The sequence below is a fragment of the Cercospora beticola genome, chromosome 1 (assembly GCF_033473495.1).
Source record: "Cercospora beticola chromosome 1, complete sequence".
Taxonomy (NCBI): Eukaryota; Fungi; Ascomycota; class Dothideomycetes; order Mycosphaerellales; family Mycosphaerellaceae; genus Cercospora; species Cercospora beticola.
In genome coordinates, this window is record NC_088935.1 from 74,081 (window position 1) to 87,499 (window position 13,419).

Below are 13,419 nucleotides of genomic sequence, written 5' to 3' on the forward strand. Positions count from 1 at the left end.
TATGCTGTCCGAATGTCTGTATGCTCACGACTGATCTCCCATTCGCCCGAGATGTCTGCGAGATTTGGGCCGACTAAGAGCTAAGTATTACAAGAGTGCAAGACTTGGACATCGGCACCGTGAGATTCTCGCAGACATGACCGGCGCCCTTTAGAGCCTTGCTCCAGATATTATGACTGCTTCCCTTCCATAATCCGACAGCGCTACAGAACGCGCAAACTCAAACTTCGAGCACGTTTTCAACCGCCGGAACGATGCCAACCCGCCCTAGGACGGTCGATTTTGTTGCTGGAAAGAGCGACGGACAAAACGATTTCGTCAAGCGCTCGACGTCAACTCTGGATCCGAACATCCTCATCTGACCATTGAAACACATTTGAAACACATGCGCACGCCTCCGATACGGTTCGAGCAGCTGAACGACAATCGTGCGTTCACCATAAGACAAGAGCCCGAAAAGGATGCAGACAGCGAGGCGAGAAGATGCTGATGACCAGCGCGAGCTAGCGAGAGGCCACAAATGCCAGGATACTGTGCAAAGGGTCCAAGGCCCAGCCAGCTCCAGCCATGGAAGGTCAGAAAGAAGGATTGGGAAGCGACTTTAAGCTAAAATTGTGTCACTTGGACAACCACAACTCTACGTCAATGCTCATACTACATACGGCTGCAAGACTTTGAGTCGTGCAGGACAACCCTCTCATGCAGCATGAGATATTCTTCGTTCCAACTCTACGGCGCTGGCTGCTACCATATTGCATGTGCTGGCCCAGAGCGAAGCCTAAGCCAAGCTGTCTTGCTGCTGCATAATCCGTTACTCAAATGGAAGTGTTCTTGGGCGATCAAGAAGCCACTTCCAATCCATGTATATTGCTTCATTTCGCAATCGAAAGAGCGGCCATGCAATATCTGTACTCTTCCAGCGGAAGCAAGTTGCACGAAGGAGCCCTCATGGCTAGTGCTAACTGGATTCATGAAACACTCCGCCAATTGACATATCAGCAGTTCTCGCGAGCAATGAACAAGAGATACGAGCAACGATGCAGGACATTGATCTCTCAGACAATGCTTCCGTTTGCCGTCCGCTGATTGTGAAGTCAGATCGCGTCCAGAAATATGGTTCGTTCGGACAATCGCCACTAGGGAAGGCCAAGCTCGAGCACTTACCGACATTCAAGTGCCTGTTATGTGCAGCAGTTTCCTGCATCTTGAAAATTTACAGGAGCTTACACTGCTCGGTGTGCCTGGATGAGTACACCTCAACGAGTACACTGTCTGTCCAGAATGCGGAGTTGACCCCGAGTGCTGACATGATCTCCAGCGGAGACTTGAGGGCGATAGATTCATCGTCTGATGAGATTTCACAGAGTTTTCTGGTGATCCCTCATTCGGCCAGGTTGTACTGTCGTGTGCGAAGATGCGGTCCCGGTCCCACGAGGATTGGAGTCCACTTCTTCTTTCTTGGAGATTTCCCAAACGCCGACACGATCTGGCATACCACTTTTTTTGCTACAAAGCGAGTAAAGCTGACTTTGGCTAGGGTGGATTTAGCAGCTTTTTCTCGTAGCATACGGAGATCCCCTCCGCCCCGATATACGGTCCATATAGCGGGATTTGCACGAAGCCATGTCTTTCGCTAAATGCTCTCGCTCGTCGTAGCTCAATGCCTAGCTCCAACGTCAAGGTCGTATATCCTCGCTTCAAAGCTTCTTCCTCCAGCTGCTGGAGCAAGAAATCTGACACGCCATGTTGCCTTCCACGCCACTCCGGTACAACGTAAAATCGCCTGAGCTCGGCAATTCTCGTGCTGAGAGGTTGCAGCCCACCACACGCCACAGCACGGCCCTCTTTCAGGAGAACGACGACTGTAGGCAAAGGATCCAACGACGCCGGAGGTATGGGCTCGTCAGGCCACTCGGATAGTGTCTCTTCCAGCTGCCGTAAGCGTAGCAACGCGCCATCCGGATCTTTCCAGGATGTGACTCGCACCTCGAGGTTCTGCGTGCTCATGGGCGTCGGCGGCGCTGAATCGTCCATGGATAATTGGGGTCAAGATATCTGCCCTCGGGTTCGTATAACTTTTTGAGTAGTGTATGAGGTGAAGTAGTTGGACCTCACCTTCCAAAGAAAGACATCCGGAGCTCCCCTGCTATCCAAGCAACTCAAATATTCGGGTTCACCTCGGCACCGCCACACTACAAGAATGTATAACCTCGCCGTGCTGTTTCAAACTCTATACATTCACTAACAACTCACTCCGGAGAAATCTTTCTGCCCGGTGTTCCGAGACCAAGATGAGCTCTGGAATACTTGACAGGGAGTGCGTTCTTGGCGCGGAAGTTCTAATATCGGAGCCACTGTACTTTATGGAGCACATGGACACCCGACCTATGACGATGAGCGTGACTAGATGAATTCTGACATCTTGTTTCCCCGAGATTCTATGCACTCCCATCAGACATCTGCACTCCAGGAGTCAGATTACCAATAGTCAAGACACTGAAGCAAACGTCGGTCGCAGAATTGTCTTCAAATGTTCGAAAAATTACTGCGACTCCGTAGCATCTCTCCATATTTCCAAAGCAACAAAGGAGCGGGCAGCCCAACAGCCATGGCGATAAAAGCAAGCAAAGAGGTACCCCAGCCGAGGTCCAGATGCTGGTACAAATATGGAGACACGATAGGAAGCGTAAACCCCGCAATGCCACGCAAGAACCAAGTGGCTCCGATAGCGCTTGCAGAAAACTCGGTATAAGCATCGACCATGTAGTTCGTAGCCGATTGAATACTGATCATGATCCCGGCAGAGAAGACAAAAGCGCCAATATCCGGCACAATCCAATGCCAAGTGTTTTGTGCTGACCAGCCGAAGAGGAACAGGCCAACAGGCACGGAAATGCTCCCGATAATCATCAGAGGTATGCGAAACTCCGGTCGCCCTGTTTGATCCGGTCCACCAAGACGACGGCGAAGATGGTTGTATGTCTTGTCCATCCCAAACTTGCAAAGGTATCCTCCGCCCAAATACCCCAACGCCAAGGACATGTAGTGCAGTCCTGCAATGGAAATCGTCTGACCGTAGACCGGGACATAGAGGGTGGGAAATATGGCGACAGCCAGCATCATGATGCCGTAGAAATAGGCGTTGAGCAGAGCCAGTGCTTGGACCGCAGGCTCCTTCCCCAGCATTTGAAAGGGTCTGAGCAGTGCATTCGGCGTCTTTTTGGCAGCTTGAACTAGCTGCGACTGGAATCGGGCGAGTTTTGCTGCAGACTTGCGGTGCATGGGAGAGGGCATTTGAAAGTTCTGTGGATCCTGAATGTCCAGGCTTTTCCAGGATTTTAGGACTGACTCTCGAGTCTCTTGTAGGAAGAAGACAGACCCAAGTAGAACGACACCAGTCCAGATGGTGATAGCGTGAAAGGACCATCGCCAGGTGGAATACTCGACAACAAAAGCTGAGAATACTGGCCCAATCGCTGGGCTAAGCGTGGGCCCGATGTTGTACAGCGCCACAGCGTTGCCGCGCTCGTGAGCTTCAAACAAGTCAGTCACAACACCAAAGCCCGTCTGAGTCAAGACGTCGTATCAGCATCTTTCTTTGCGTGATTTTGGATTCATACTTAATGTTGACGCACCGCTACTCCAGATCCACCCCCAAAGCCAGCGAGGAAGCGACAAGCGATCATGGTTCCAGTATCTCTAGACAAGCCGCAAACGAGGTTGAACACCAGAAACCAGAGCATGCCCCCCTGGAGTACCGCGACTCGTCCAAAAGTCTCAGAAAGTGGGCCTAGAATGAACGGACCACAGTTGAAAGTCAATTGCCAGCTAGAAAGAACCAGAAACTCGACGGCTTTGTTCGTGATGTTGAGATCATTTCGAATTCGTTCCAGCGCCGGTGCTACAATCGATGAAGCGACGGGTGGAATCGTTGTAAGCAATGAGGAAATGCCCACGGCCAACCACTTCCGTCGCAGCGTCCAGTTCCTTGGGTGTTCATCTTCGGGCAGAGCATCGCCCTCCACTTCCTGGGTTGCCACACACGCCGGAGTCTTCTCGATGTCAACGAGTCCGACCGCGTTTTGCTTGACGGCCGCCAAGGCCTTCTCATCATCCATTTGTCGGATATTTTTCCTGTATACAAATGAGCTTCAAAGGTAGAAATGAAATTTTCGCCAGTCCAACGAAGTGCGAGCATCTCTTAGGCGGTGGTGCAATGGAATACTTATCTCTTGAGTATGGCTGCACTCCCGTTCGTAGTGAACGCCCAAACGAGCACCAATCTGCTTTTCACATTGTATATGCAGGAGCTGGGGCTGAGGATTCTACCCATCCCAGACGAGGAGCCAACTCCGGTTCTTGTAGGCGAATAGATATGCAAAGAGCTACAGGTCCACAGGTTTCCCGCCACACAGAGCGAAGCTTTGCTCCTTCGAAGCGATTAGGACGCATTCTGATGCTGGAATCTGATGTCCAAAGCTTAGAGCCTTGATTTGATGCCCACGAAAAAGCTGCTCCATGAATACAGATGGTGGTAAAGTCTCTGCAATGGCTTTCTAGTGTGATCTGCGCCGGCCTCAATGGCACGATAGCATAACAGTGCTTAGGGAACTCGAATCGAGTGCGGTACTCTTGACGAATCATGGCGAAGATGACTACGGCTTCTCGCCTGCGACTACGAGCAGAGTAGGCCGCACGCCGGAACGCTGCACTGATAGGAGTCTCTGGGCTCGCGAGTCGTCATGCTGGGCCGGGGACTTCTGTGCCACTTGTGGTGGAGTTGGAAAGACTTCTCCGCACGTGTAGGAGCATAGCATCAGCAGCGCCATTGGGGTGGAAGAGTTTCAGCCGACATAGAGGCGAGGATAGGCACAATGGAGAGAGATAAGATACGCACATCAGACATGTCGTCGAGGAAATAAAACGATATGAATCAGGGTCGGCACGAGCCTTGCCGGTCCGTCCACCCGCCCGCTCACAAGGCTCTTGCACAGCTCGCACTCCGAGTCCACCCGTCTTTGCCGAAACATCTTGAACTCCATCCTACGCTGATACTCTCGGATCTCGAGAGCACCTAGTGCACAGGTACATGAACGGCGAGCTAAAGCTTTACCTCGACAATGCCTCCAACTCACGTCGTATCACTTGTTCGTCATATCTGTCCAGCCTCGACCCTGGCATTTTCAAGGCTGCGTGGGAGGAATATTGGAAACGCAAGTGTATTCGTCCATTAACGATCATGAACTGTTGATGGAACGTACAGATCCCTAGACCACTCCAGGTCCGACTGGATCCCGGCTGAAAAAAAAATACTTCGAAGGCGTACTCGTGAAACCTTCCATCAAACAGTGCCCGTATATCCCATACGCGCAGCCAGGGAACTAGGCCTGGAGTCGTCACTGGAATCAGGCAGACTTTCGCAGCGTCAGATAGAGGTGAGGCTCGTAATCACTCTTCTGCTCCGTTGGTGGCGTAAACGGCTCTACTGTTCTCGCAACGATTTCAAATCCGCCGACTTCAGCAAGATGCTGCCAACCTTTCTCCGTATAGACTCGAGATTCCACCTGATTACCTAAGAATCATCGCTTCACGACACCTGTTTCGGTATCTCGAGACGCCCATTCGGCCGTATCCAGCGCTTCAGCACTCATACTGCCAACGAAAAGGAATCCGCCAGGTTTAAGCCAGGCTCCAATGTTCTTGACCAGTTTCATCGTCTCCGCATGACTAAGTGTGAACGTGGCGAAGATTGCGAAGACTGCATCGACCTGGTTGGACGGGCCTTCATAGTCCAGCATGTCGATGACTTCGAAGTATGCGCCTGGGACGTTTTGTTTCGCAGCATCGATCATGGTAGTCGAAGAATCGATTCCTAGGAACTTGTGGCCCGCTTTCACGACCTCACTTCCAGTCGGCTTCCCTGTACCGCATCCGATATCAAGTACAAAGCTTGCAGCAGAAAGTTGCTCGACGGCCGACCGTACGAATCGAATTTGTGCAGGGTTCTGTCCGAAGGCGTCTTCGTAGCCTGTGCCAAGCTCATTGTAGAGACCTTCAACCTCTTTGGAACTTTCTTGCGGCATCGTGAGAGGGGCAAAATGCAGGTGAATAACCAAGAGTGACGATGACAGAACAGAGGAAAGACTGTTGACCGAATGTGACAACAATGTTTGACCGAAGAGACCTACCCGGCTACTTAATACATTTTCGATGTCAGAATCGATGAACAAATGCTCTGAGTTTATGCCCCGCTATAGTAATAGAGACCGTTTAAGCATTGGGTACACTGTTAATGCTGACGCAAGTTTGGCGTCATCGCTAGACTTCACCTTTGGGGAAATGATCGCCTCTGAAATTCGGCGTCCATACACCCATAGTCGAAACGTATAGCCAGTGATCAGTCTCGTGCTTTATATGCATTCGAAATACTCTAATAAACACACAGTACATTGCAGTCTCGTTGTCAATCGTGCAACCTAAAACATACGGAGTCAATCTATGTTCTCGTAAACAATTCCGGCACGGGAAGATACTCACCGGAAGGCATGCACTGAGTTCACATCAGCCGAATTGCGAGAAGTCCTCGATGCGAATCTCGTGACGGCTCAAGTAGTGACAGCTACTTTCTTACCTTTGTTCGAACGAGGCAAAGACAAAAAATTTATCAATATGTAAGAGTAGCAAGTTCATTTGTTATGAATGGTGTTGGGCTCATCTGACAAAGCTCATCCGAGACGGGATCCATCTCTTCGATCGAACGCTTCCGATTCATCCCTGGCCATTCGTACAAGATTTCTGAAGCGGCGATGAATATGTTGACGGCTTTGCACGCTGTCGAACATGATGACTTCGCTGTCATAGCGATCTCGCCTGGTGTGAGCATATTCGATGCCTGCGTTTGCAGCTACGCGCTGACCTGCCTCTAGTGGTTGAAAATAGACTTGGCCAGACCAGATGCAGACTTGCATGTCGAAGTCGGTGTCGCCAGCGTCTTGGACAAGATCCTAGAGGCAGACAAGTCCGAAAGTGGCAAGTTCTACACGATTCGTGTTACCGGCTGGGATGACAACAAGATGGGACCTTACGATGGGCGGCGACTACCATGGTGACTAAACAGCGAAAAGCTGGGCATTCACTTCACCTTGGTCATTGCAGCTGACGACAAGCGACGTTAGCTGATGGAGTGTTGGGGATCACTAATTTTGATTTCTCATGTATGAGCGTGAATAAGTGACCCATATCCGCTCACAATATGCATAAAAGCGGATTTAAATAAACCCCGATGAGCTACAAGCACAAAATGCGACGACTGTTTCAGGCTACGATCTTAGCAGATCTGAGCCATACTTCTTTAAGGCTAGTCTGAGAAGGTAGCGCCTGTCGTAGCCTCATCACACAAAGAGAGATCAAATGAATTACTAACCGCGAGTCTGACAGTAGTACGCTGGCGCAGTCCGTTGCCAGAAACTTGATCATTCCGGAGGTTCCGATGTTCCGCCTGTGAGCTAACGGAGCATTCAACGAGATTCAGCACGACAGCCGTTCTGACTGCGACACGAGCTAGGATGTGGGATGTCCAGTGGAGCGATGGACGTAACAAGTCGGATGACCAATTCAAAGAACAACATCCTACAGTTCCCGGCTGCCACGGTATAAGAACATCTTACAGCAGCCACTGCCAGGACTATTAAGTCAATGAGCTTTCCCGGTCCACAATGACAGGCAACAACGACAGCGTGATTCCAGCAGGCTCACTGGTACTGGTAACCGGTATAAACGGCTATGTCGGGTCCTATGTGGCTGATTAGGTACGCGACTCGTGAACACGGACGAGTTCCAATTATTTTTTTGACATTTCGCGTCAGCTTCTCAAGCGAGGCTATCGCGTTCGAGGCACAGCCAGATCCGCAGCGAAGCTGGAAGCTATTTCTAAGACCCTCCGGGCTAGAAATTCAGATGCGATTGTAGAAGGAGTCGTGATTGAAGACATGCAGGCCGAGGGTGCCTTCTTGCAAGCTGTGCAAGGCGAGTCGCTTCGAGCTCAAGTATAGTCCATTGCTGAGCATGTGTGCACAGGTGTTGCTGGAGTCGTCCATGTGGCATCCGATCTTTCGATGTCGCCAGACCCGAACAAAGTGATACCGGCTACTATCACTGGGGTCAAGCACGCGTTAGAAGCGGCAGCAGCCACGGACACAGTCAAAAGGGTTGTCTATACCTCTTCTGTCGTGACATTGCCCAGCTTTGCGCCTGGCGTTGTCGGGCACATCACCGCGAGTGAGTGGAACGTCGAAGCTGTCAAAGCAGCATGGGCGCCGCCGCCGTATGATCAATCCCGCATGCTTAAGGTCTACGCTGCAAGCAAAGTTGAAAGCGAACAGTGGGCATAGAAATACATACAGGAGAAGAAGCCTTCTTTCACTTTCAACACTGTCCTGCCGGGACTGGTGCTGGGACCGATCCTCGATGGGGCGAACTCGTCGATGGCGGGGTTCGTCCAAGGCATCCACGGCGGCGATGAGAACGCAACACAGTTGATTCGCAATCTGCCTGAAGCCACTTGGCATGTTGATGTCGAGGACACTGCGATCGTCCACGTTGCGGCGCTGCTCGATGATAGCGTAAGGGGAGAGCGCATATTGACACTCGGCGAGCCTTTCACGTATCAGAGAGCCATCGAGACGCTGAGGAGAATAGACCCATCCAAGACGGACTATGCGGAACCACTTCCAGGCGATCAGGAGAATCGTGTAGTTGCGGACACTTCGAGGGCGGTCGAGCTGCTGAAAAAGAATGGTCGTGACGGAGTCACAAGCCTTGAACAGAGCTTGTCCAACCAGTTTTCGAGATAGGCACTGGATATTCAAAGAGGAGTCCTGAACCCATAGATGTACGAAGAGATAGAGACTACGTAGCAAGCAAGCGCGGAGCCAACTACTTTGGTAGCTCAGGTCATGAAGCATTGTATGATTGTAAAAGTTGATTGTCGAAATCGTGGTCTGCACTGCCCCTGCCCTTGCTTACAGTTGCCCCAGCAACAATGAACAACATGGAGCAACTCAATCTAATAACTGATGTTCGGATCAAAGATATTGTGAGTGGCGGAAGGCCATTGTATTTCAAATTGAGGCATCGTGGTTGCCCTGACGACAGTGCATAATATTGACAAAGTGCTCTTCCAGACCGACATGACTCTGACCATTCTCGGATCAAAGATGATACGATCCGCATCTACGTGGAAAGTGCCTCCGTTCCAAATCAAGGCAATTCACTTCCTCATCACCTTCCCGCGATCTGGAGAACGCCACTACTGCAGCAGGCCATTTCTGCGCATGCATGCATGGCATCATCCAAGAACTCGAACTGCTCTCGGAACCAGGTCGACCATTCTGTACTCCGCCTGACTCGCATGAAGGAAGCCGGGAACGCACGCCAGAAACAACGACCGCTTATGATTGCTGCCCTTACACCACCGCTTTTGCTGCTCTCGTCCCCGAATCTTCTCCCACAGAGCCTCGGCCAAGCATGCGGGGCATTTTCTAATGCTGTTCAAGGCCCCGAAGCTGATTTCGAGCAGCTAATTGATGCACTTACCCAAACGGGGATGGTGATCTATTGCCTTGAGTGTCGAGAATGCCCAGAAGCTATTGCCTCATCACAGACGCAACTCACAGAAACAACATCATCATCACTCTCTTCCAGGTACGTGCAACTACATGATGAAATGTCCCAGCACACAGAAGAGCTCTCCTCGCAGCGTGCCAGCCATGGTGATGGAAGAGGAATCAACGTTGTTATCCACGGCTGCTGCTCGAAAGCCATCCACCTGCGCACATACATCGCGCTGAAGGGCTCCGACCCTTAGGCCCGCAGCATCGAAAACACTGGCGAGCGATCTACCTGCCCCCGGCACCCTATGAAGAGTACTATGTGCTATTCCCTGCGAGTCATAGCCACGGCTGTCCCGACGGTCGTTCAAGTTGCTGTCTGCCCCCTGCGAATCAAAAGCTACAGGTTCCGATGACCCCACACCACCGAGCGCCATGTATCAAGTGAACATACAGCTCGTGTGTAGCTTGCATGATTGCTGTGCTGGACGATCCTGCTCTGAGTACAGGAAGAGCTGCAGTATGTGGCTTGCAGACTGCAGATATGGAGCTCGGAGCAGGCTGCCTTGGTGCCATCGACGCTTTCTGCAGTAATTCCAGCATCACAACTCAAATTCATACGCACAATTATGACATGTCCTGCGGAATTCGAAAGTAGTGGATGCAGCACTCTCCGTAGAGTATAAAATTGCAGCGGTGCGCAGCCATTCTTCTGCTCACTCAACTTACTCGAACCACAAACAACGCCTCGGAATCATGATTTCCTCCAACTCCTTCAAGCTCGCCATCATGACAGCCCTGTCTGTCTCATCTGCCGCTGCTCCACTACAGCGTGTGTCAGACTGCGGATGGCTTGGCTGTGGAATTCAGCAGCAACAGAAACCGCTCAGCAGCTATTCGCTTAGTCATGGCGGCGCTGAGGCTTCAGACATCTCTGCGGCAAACATCGTTGAAGCTATCAAGAGCCTCACTGCGAAGACTCAGGAACTGGGAGCTCCTGCAAATACCATTACCGCCACCAATGGTCCACTCTTGGTCATTGGAGAAGGTCCATATCCTGTCAGTAACTCCCACGATGCACAACTCTCCGAATGGCCAGAGATGACTGATTGAACATATTTGAAGGTCGTCATCAAGGGCTTCGTCGACATCGTCAACCAAGCCACTCTCTTATCCGGCCAGCTGTTCGGGGCAAAGCCTATCACGGCTGGTGGTGACGCAGACAGCATTTCCGATGCGTGGAAAGAGGTAAGAGGTGGCTCTGAGTTGCCATATCTCCAAGCCTTGGTCGATCCACTCACTGACCTATAACGCTCACCGATGTAGTTTTCTCAAGTTTCTGCGGTGCTCCTGCGAGTCTTAACAAGCAAAGCTGGTCTGCTTGAGGATAGCGTTCCCCTCATCGGGCGGCCCATGGTTGCAGTACTGCGCAAACATGACAGTCTTGTCGACGTGAGTAGATTCCGATTGAGGTAGAAGCCTGAAAAGAACCATCGACACTAACGAGTTTCTCTTCTCTCCTTGGACAGACTCTAGCATTCACCTTCATCAACCTAGTCCAGAACAAAGCCAGCGACATCTCAGCCTCCACGGAAGATATTTCCAAAGCTCTTCGAACAGCAATTCAAGCGTACGAAGGCTAGATGTCAACGACCCACGTACTTCAGTTGTCGTCGGGAAGGGGACATGGCTGTGATGGATGGCAAGAGAGCATTAGACCCCACAGCAACATATTAGCGAATTCAAACGCGAGGACATACCAGCGAATTATCCCAGGAAGCTGAACACTGACAGCACGTACATGAAGAAAACGACCTTAACACAGGTTTAAAGTTAGGGTCTCAGTGCACTAGGAAATGAATGCACGAATATTTTGGCCTTTTCTTTTGCCCGCACAGCGCTAGACAAGTAACAAATGAGTACATAATGCCGCTACATGGGCTCTATAACGGATCTCTGGATATCATCGACATTCCTGAGTTCTACTACCTGTATCTTCTTGTGCAGAATGGGACATCAATGCTTCGGACGATGTGTAAACAGAACTGATGACGAACGGTATAAGTCACCGCGCGCTTGGCATCAGACGAAACATCGAATTGCTAAAAACCGAGCAGAAGACTGCGGCAGCTGAGTATTTCGACTGCTGACCGAGCATAGTACCATAGCACGCGGACACGCCGACAGTATGCGTGACTTGGAGTACACAGCGCAAGACTTGCTGTACACTTGACCGCTTCAGGGCCCGTCATAAAGCGCGGGCAAGCCTCGAGACTAGGAGCGAGTTCAAGACAAACCGTGACTACTCTAATCAGCCATCGTCTCGCCATATGAGGTCGCAGTATTGGCATTGCCTCCTGGCCGTTCTCATCCTTCCAACTCTCACTGTCGCCACTATCCCACAAATCAAAAATGTCTTCCAAATCGACTACCGCAAAGCCTCTCAATACAAGAGCTCTTGTGTTCCACACGTCAACAAATTTGGTACAATGTGGCTCCAGATGCACGAAATGACAGCAAACGCCATTGATGCCCTGAGCCCGAAGAAGTATAACGATCCCAAGGAGGCTCGCACACGCACGCTCCTGTACTCATTCTTCGGCATCGCTCCAAAGGAGAAGCCAGACTCGAATGGGTACGAGTACAGCATTAACGAGATTACAAGAATGCAGCAGCAAGGTAGAGGCGAGCCGGAGAACACCTATAATCGGAAGCTGTCCGCAGTAAGGAGTGAGATCTCCCACCTCTCCTGTTCGAAGTCGAGTCCAGCTGTCTAATTCGATTCTTTCATAGCACAATACCAAGAAGCTCAACGTTTTCTCACATATGAGCAGCGAGACGGTCCCGACAAGCCCAGAATACTGTGCGATTCCACCTTCCTCAGCCTGCAACGCGCAGATGATGAAGTCAAAGATGTAGATGGCAAAGCAATCCCCAAAGACCCCAATCGTCCAGCTGGTGAAAAATGGAAACTGGAGGAATGGGAGCAAACAAAATGTCGTCGAAACTTCGGTAAGACAAGCAGATAATCAAAATCCATCACAACCACTAACAAAACGAACCAGAAACCAACTGGTACTTCTGGTACACTTTCAACGCCGAGCAAGGCTACTTCGTCCTCCCCAAATTCGATTTCCCAGCTAAACCAAAGATCAACACCCCGTGGGATCTCGATCCACGAACCAAGAAACCATCAGCTTGCCACGAAAACGACGCAGGCTGGGTCTTCTCCCCCCTGGAAAAACCTACCCCAATCCCCCGTGACGACAAAAGCGCCCCGTGGACCAGCGCACAATGGGTGATCCTCTGCCCAAGCAGCTGGCAAGGCAACACAATGCTGAGACTTCCCGAAACCGCACCACCCGAAGGCGCAGAAATCAACACTTTGGATACCACAGCAATGACCTTCTACCACGAACTCTGGCACCTGGTCGACGAAAAAACATTAGATTACCATCGTGTTCTGCCAATTCGCGGTAAAGACCTGACGTCCAAAAGCCATTTCACTCGAGATGGTATACCCATACGGGGAGGGAAAGAAGCATTGACGCTGGGAAAATGGGAGAATGCGAATCCGATCACGAGGCTACACGATGCACAGACGATCAAGAGCGCTGAGAGCTTCGCTTGGTTTGGTCTTACTTTAATGGCTCAAAAGAAGTACGACAGAGACTTCTCAACTGGTGTCTGCAGGAAAGACTCGCCTGAAGCAGTCGGGCAAAGTGGACCGAGCAGCAAGACGTCGCGCAACACCAAAACGACACGAAGCACCAAGTCGAGACGAAGCATTCCGACCATGGTATAGGTACCA

At 51.0% G+C, this 13,419-nt stretch overlaps 7 protein-coding genes across 7 annotated transcripts; 4 read left to right on the top strand and 3 right to left on the bottom strand.

Moving 5' to 3' along the window:
* Positions 1-1,533: 1,533 nt before the first annotated feature.
* RHO25_000034 (uncharacterized protein) lies at positions 1,534-2,034 on the bottom strand (the record flags this gene model as incomplete). Its single annotated transcript, XM_023592665.2, has 1 exon — positions 1,534-2,034. The coding sequence occupies one exon, from the start codon at positions 2,032-2,034 to the stop codon at positions 1,534-1,536; it is 501 nt and encodes a 166-aa protein (XP_023458442.2).
* Positions 2,035-2,526: 492 nt separating this feature from the next.
* Positions 2,527-4,118, bottom strand: RHO25_000035 (uncharacterized protein; the record flags this gene model as incomplete). Its single annotated transcript, XM_023592666.1, has 2 exons — positions 2,527-3,567; positions 3,636-4,118. 2 exons carry the CDS (start codon positions 4,116-4,118, stop codon positions 2,527-2,529), a joined length of 1,524 nt encoding a protein of 507 aa, XP_023458435.1.
* Positions 4,119-5,579: 1,461 nt separating this feature from the next.
* RHO25_000036 (uncharacterized protein) lies at positions 5,580-6,083 on the bottom strand (the record flags this gene model as incomplete). Its single annotated transcript, XM_023592667.2, has 1 exon — positions 5,580-6,083. One exon carries the CDS (start codon positions 6,081-6,083, stop codon positions 5,580-5,582), a length of 504 nt encoding a protein of 167 aa, XP_023458436.1.
* Positions 6,084-6,806: 723 nt separating this feature from the next.
* On the top strand, positions 6,807-7,109 carry RHO25_000037 (uncharacterized protein; the record flags this gene model as incomplete). Its single annotated transcript, XM_065601972.1, has 2 exons — positions 6,807-6,875; positions 6,927-7,109. 2 exons carry the CDS (start codon positions 6,807-6,809, stop codon positions 7,107-7,109), a joined length of 252 nt encoding a protein of 83 aa, XP_065458044.1.
* A 1,005-nt stretch (positions 7,110-8,114) lies between these two features.
* On the top strand, positions 8,115-8,852 carry RHO25_000038 (uncharacterized protein; the record flags this gene model as incomplete). The annotated part of the gene is made up of 2 exons (XM_023592668.1): positions 8,115-8,348; positions 8,403-8,852. 2 exons carry the CDS (start codon positions 8,115-8,117, stop codon positions 8,850-8,852), a joined length of 684 nt encoding a protein of 227 aa, XP_023458437.1.
* Positions 8,853-10,364: 1,512 nt separating this feature from the next.
* On the top strand, positions 10,365-11,251 carry RHO25_000039 (uncharacterized protein; the record flags this gene model as incomplete). Its single annotated transcript, XM_023592669.1, has 4 exons — positions 10,365-10,667; positions 10,734-10,856; positions 10,935-11,060; positions 11,138-11,251. The coding sequence occupies 4 exons, from the start codon at positions 10,365-10,367 to the stop codon at positions 11,249-11,251; spliced, it is 666 nt and encodes a 221-aa protein (XP_023458438.1).
* A 687-nt stretch (positions 11,252-11,938) lies between these two features.
* RHO25_000040 (uncharacterized protein) lies at positions 11,939-13,413 on the top strand (the record flags this gene model as incomplete). Its single annotated transcript, XM_023592670.1, has 3 exons — positions 11,939-12,338; positions 12,402-12,620; positions 12,674-13,413. 3 exons carry the CDS (start codon positions 11,939-11,941, stop codon positions 13,411-13,413), a joined length of 1,359 nt encoding a protein of 452 aa, XP_023458433.1.
* Positions 13,414-13,419: the final 6 nt, after the last annotated feature.